This window comes from Mycetomoellerius zeteki, unplaced genomic scaffold (genome assembly GCF_001594055.1).
Source record: "Mycetomoellerius zeteki isolate Tzet28-1 unplaced genomic scaffold, Tzet1.0 scaffold79, whole genome shotgun sequence".
NCBI lineage: Eukaryota > Metazoa > Arthropoda > Insecta > Hymenoptera > Formicidae > Mycetomoellerius > Mycetomoellerius zeteki.
Window position 1 is genome coordinate 951,869 of NW_017257819.1, and position 5,170 is coordinate 957,038.

The 5,170-nt window shown below is 33.3% G+C and overlaps 1 protein-coding gene across 4 annotated transcripts; it reads left to right on the top strand.

Moving 5' to 3' along the window:
* Positions 1–423: 423 nt before the first annotated feature.
* Positions 424–4,009, top strand: LOC108729705 (recQ-mediated genome instability protein 1). 4 transcript variants are annotated; one of them, XM_018458911.1, is made up of 10 exons: positions 424–543; positions 1,123–1,266; positions 1,347–1,550; positions 1,639–1,796; positions 1,886–2,179; positions 2,366–2,587; positions 2,688–2,838; positions 2,950–3,204; positions 3,685–3,780; positions 3,851–4,009. In XM_018458911.1, exons 1-10 carry the CDS (start codon positions 424–426, stop codon positions 3,992–3,994), a joined length of 1,788 nt encoding a protein of 595 aa, XP_018314413.1. In that variant the 3' UTR covers positions 3,995–4,009. The 4 variants fall into 4 exon arrangements, with proteins under 4 accessions (XP_018314413.1, XP_018314414.1, XP_018314415.1 ...); XM_018458912.1 differs by lacking the exon at positions 3,851–4,009 and having other exon boundaries at positions 3,607–3,727; XM_018458913.1 differs by lacking the exon at positions 424–543 and having other exon boundaries at positions 1,129–1,266; positions 1,351–1,550.
* Positions 4,010–5,170: the final 1,161 nt, after the last annotated feature.

Sequence of the window (5,170 nt, forward strand, 5' to 3'; positions counted from 1 at the left end):
TCGTACGACGAAAATCAGATGCAGTGTGAATGCAGCATTAGGGTGCGTTTCGGTATCAAACTCCATGTATCGATGCAAAATATCGCGTATTGCAAAAATATCGATACTGATAATATCGATCCGGTATCGTGCGTCCTTCCCTTCAAGGGAGTCCTTTGGGCTGCCCGATGCGGTCCACTTGACGCTACAAACGCTTCGAAACATTCTTTGATTAGTCAATTCGTAAAATTCTTTGTCCTGGTTGATCGCTCAAACGCTTCGCGTCAAGTGCATCGAAGCCTTGATCCCTACATGAATTAACACGTGTTATCACTTATCAGTTAACACGGAAATGCTACGGAAATTCATGCAATGAGCATGAATTTATTGTAACAATAAAAATCGATATTGACTGAAAAATTGTGAAACTGTTATCACGCGAAAATGAATGAGAATTTGCTAAGACGAATGAAGAACCAATTAAATGCAAATTTTTATATGATGAATAACGCGTGGCTAAGAGATTGCATCGAATTCTTTATTAGGGATAAAGTTTCTCATGAAGTATGTTACGAATTATTGCCAAATGTTATTGAATGCGTTTTGCATAATATATCAGTTTAACTTTATTTAATTCGGTGAACGACGACGATAAAATGTTACATTATATACATAAAACGAAATGCGTCGATTTTTATTGTTTTATATGTATCTTTATTAATTAAAGTTAAGGAACAGCAACATGTAATTATTTTGAGCCTTTTGACGAGGAAATGTTGAGCGAGAGAAATGTTTTTATTACAATTTTTAACTCGTAACTCATCAAACGAAAGTCCTTATAATTTGTGCTTTAATAAGAATCAAAATTACAAAGATATTTGAAAGATACTTAATAATTTGTCACTTTGTACTCGGTTTAATGTTTGAAATATATTTGTATCGCGTGCGAAATCAGTTTGTAAAAAGTAACAGTAGTAAAAAAGAGAGCTTATTAATTGTTAAGCAATATGGAACCATTGTGTATGTGTGTGTGTGTGAATTGTTAAAATTCTATAATTGCAGTTGGCAATACAGACAATACTAAAAACTCCAATTCTGTTAAAATTATTTGAGGCAATTAACTTCTGTTGATTATTGTTACAGATGACAGATAAGCATATTTTCGAATTTGTAGAGGGCCAATGGCAACTGAGTGATCTACGGGAGATTAACAATGAAAATGGATGTTTGCCAAGGAATCTAGCTCAGCAGACACACGTTGTATTAACTGGTATCTATATCCTCCAGGTGAGCTCTTTGTAGTATTCCTATTACAGCACATTGCTTACCTTAAACATCCAAATGCAGACCATCCAATATAAGTATAGGTAGACAAGATGTATGATATAGCAAGCTCCAAGTATAAGCAGCTTTGTGAAATTCGTAAAATCGACAATCAGAACTTAGAAGTAAAGGAAGAAGAGCAGCCGATGGAGTGGCAACCCAAAGGCAGAAGAATGATGCAATTTTGTTTAACTGATGGAGTACAGGATGTCACTGCGATAGAGTACACTCCACTTAAACAAATAACTGTACGGCTTTTTCCATTGTTGCAAATGGATGTAGATTACTGTCTTACCCAGATTATCAAATTAAAACATTAAAAATGTTTCTTCGCAGGATATATTACTTCCTGGCTACAAGGTGATGATAATTGGTCCGGTCCATTGCAGACGTGGTGTTATTCTCTTAGAAGACGGCAAGTACAAAGAAGTTGGTGGAGAAGTGGAAACTCTGTTGAAATCCAATGCACTAGAAAATGTCTTGGCAAGAGCTCTGTAAGATTTGGCCCAATTTTCCTTGAGTTTAAAATATTTTTGATCCTTGGCTTTAATTTTTTGATTTCTATGTCTATTCGATTGTCCAGAGGAGAACCCGAAAACCCCGATCCATATAATGATAATGGATTATCCAGGATCATGAATCAGAATGTTCAAAGCACAGCATCTAATTCTAACAACAATGACAATTTTTTCGATGATGACTTTGAAGAAGCTGTTGATTTGGAAGCAGTGACAGCAATTGAACAACGAAGTCAAGAAATTAATGCTGTTCAAGAAAACTTTAGAAATACGTGTAGTCACAAACAAGTAGATAGGAAAGAAACGAATGAGATTATGGAAACGTTGGAAGATATAGACTTTGAACCCTTAGAGGATTGGTAAATATTAAAGACAGTTTCTTAATATGAATTTAATTCAGTAATAATTGATATCGTTTTTAGTTATATAAGGATTTGCTTTAAAATTCACAATTTTTCTGATGACATAAAAGTAAATTTTACCTTGCTGTGTAGTGTCCTCTAATTTTACTAAGTTTACTGTAATAATTTAAGCAATCATTCTAGGTCCAATGATTCCCCAACAAGATCTTCACGGATATCGCGGTCACAAATGGAGACTAAGAAAATTGATAAGGATGATAGAACGACAGTTGAACAAACAACTTCCATACACAATTTTCACAGCAAATTATCGCTTTCTACGAAATCTATTCAGAATCAAAATTTTTCAGAATTTCCTGATGACGATTTTGACTTAGATGATTGCGACATCGTAATTAAGACAAAGTAATCACAGAGGTTCTTTATCCACCTCTATACATCTTCATATTATTTTCGATATTTATTATTGTATCTGTTATTTATTTTCTTATTCAACATTTTTTAGTCAACAAGGTGAAAATCCTTTAAAGAATAAAACCAAAACATGTCTCTCGTTAGAACCCCCTACAAAATTGATGAATCGTAATGTTCCAATAGAAGTTAAGAAAAGTACATTTATGAAAGTGGATGAGATCCAACAAAACGAGAGCTCAATGGTATACAATATTTACAATATAGTATTTTTTTACTATGAATGATTCTTATATTTTTTCTTTTTTAATTGGAACTGCTTTTTCTTCTTATTTAACTTTATAATTTTACCAAAGGTAAATACTTCGAGAGCAATACAGCAAGTACCTGAGACTAAAACTATTTCTGACTTTATCGAGCCTCAACCTCCTCCTAAAATTTGCGATGTCTTGCGTGATGTCTTACGCGAGCCTATCACGGGAAAAATATACAAGACAGTGAAAGGTCAGGTGAAGAACCATTCGACGTTAACGAAACAGGGTAAATGCTGGTCGGTAACAGCACTGATCACGGATTGCACTTCCAGTGTAGAAGTTTGTTTCGATTCTGAGGTACGTGTGAAATAAAACGTGTGAAATAAAATTTCTTAAGGCTTTTATTGCTGTCATTTATTATGGCATTGGAAAAGGGAAATCGTGAGAATCTTTTTTTCTCATTTCTGATTAGTCTACGACAAGAATCCTGACATCGATGTCTTTAACCCTCAGGAGGTCACGGTATATCTGAGATACATACAAAATATATTTGTAAATGTTGTTAAATAGCGACACCATTTACCTATTGGATAAACAGAAAATTCTGATTTGTCCATTTTCAACCAGAATTAATCAATAATTAATCCAATCAGACTTTTTTCCAGTGTTGTTATTTCAATAAGACATTTTTATGCATTCACTTTATTTTTTTTTTTTGCAAAAAATGCAATACTTATTTAAGATATTTGTATTTCTCAGATACACCGTGATTTCCGTTATATTAAGGATCGCGACCTCCCGAGGGTTGATAAACGTGAATTACTGAAATGCTTTTAGATTCTGGAGGGTTTTCTCGGATTCACCGTACAAGAATTTTTGCAGAAAAAGAAACTTGCCAAGTTAGATCCTCAAGTAAATAGCGAACTACGATTGGTAAGATGGATATATATTCATGATATAGTAATTGTTAAGAATAATACTCTGTCAAATCTAAATTTTTTAGAGTCTACGCAAGGCACAACATAAGATTCAGAATTTGGATGCATTGTTGAAATTGGAATTGGTTCATGGTCAAATGCCCAAAATCGTTGGTATCACGCAGTTGACTACACAACAAAAGGAAGACTTTACGAAAAGACCTACATGAAATATGTAAATTGCGGGAGATTACTTGATAATTTTTCAGAATTCAAAAATACTTTTTATAAACTAGCATAATGCTGCAGTCAAAACTATAAATAATAATCGCAAAAAATTGTAATTTTAAGTTAGATTTAGGAATTAATTTATAAAATATTTTTGTACAATTTATGATAAATGTTACTTGTAATAAATAAAAGAATTCAACAGTTGGCATAAAGTGAACATACGATGTCATTTTCCTATATGTTCTATTCTATTTCGGACATATCTATCTTAAAATCTGATTTAAAACATTAAAAATTAGTTTCTTTACGCATAAAAAAATTGTCGCTGATCAAAAGAGAACAAATTCTGATTAACGAATTGCATGATCATAGCATTTATTAACTAGTACATACAATTGATCATCGCGCAGTGGTACACTTTTGTCTCAACTCATTGTTTACTCTCATTTACTTTTTTCTCTCACTTATTCATACTTTTTTGTCACTCACACGCAGTATATTCTCTCTCGCATTCTTGTTTTCTCACTCATTCAACGTGATAACAAGTTCACAATTTTTTTCAATTAATATCGTTTTTTTTTATTGTTACAATAGATTTACGCTTATTGCACGCTTTTCCGTGATATAAAATTCATTCCACTTTCTCTCTCTCTCTCTCACTCCCTCTGTTTTCTATTCTCACTCTCTCGAGATATAAAATAAATTGTTGAAACACGTCGCACCGATGATTCTGTCTCTAAGGAGGATCTGCAAATAAATTGTTTAAATAACAATAATTTAAATATAAATATCAACGCAATATGTCTCGTGAATTTCTACAATTGTCGACATTGGGCTTTTCTCTCTCTCTCTCTCTCTCTCTAGTCTCCCTTGATCCTTTCCTTCTTTCCGTTTTGATGAGCGTAACGACGACGTCGTTTCTTGTCAGTGGCATCAGTCTGCCTTTCGTTGATCTAACTAAAGTTTGTCCTTTGTAAAATAACATTCTCGCAATAACTATTATCGTAGGAAACGCACATTGACTGCTTCGAGCCTTCGAGTCTTCCGACACTGTAGAACTCCCGAATTCGCGAGTTACCGAAGACACGGATCCTCGGAAACTTACATATGTATGATGATCTTAATATTTTATCTTATCGGAAATGCTTGATCGGTGTAATTAAATTTAAGAAAAT

Coding starts and splice junctions, on each gene's coding strand:
- LOC108729705 (XM_018458911.1), top strand. CDS start 424: ATGAATGAGAATTTGCTAAGACGAATGAAGAACCAATTAAATGCAAAT. Junction 544..1,122: donor GGGATAAAGTTTCTCATGAA/GTATGTTACGAA, acceptor TTATTGTTACAG/ATGACAGATAAGCATATTTT. Junction 1,551..1,638: donor CTCCACTTAAACAAATAACT/GTACGGCTTTTT, acceptor GTTTCTTCGCAG/GATATATTACTTCCTGGCTA.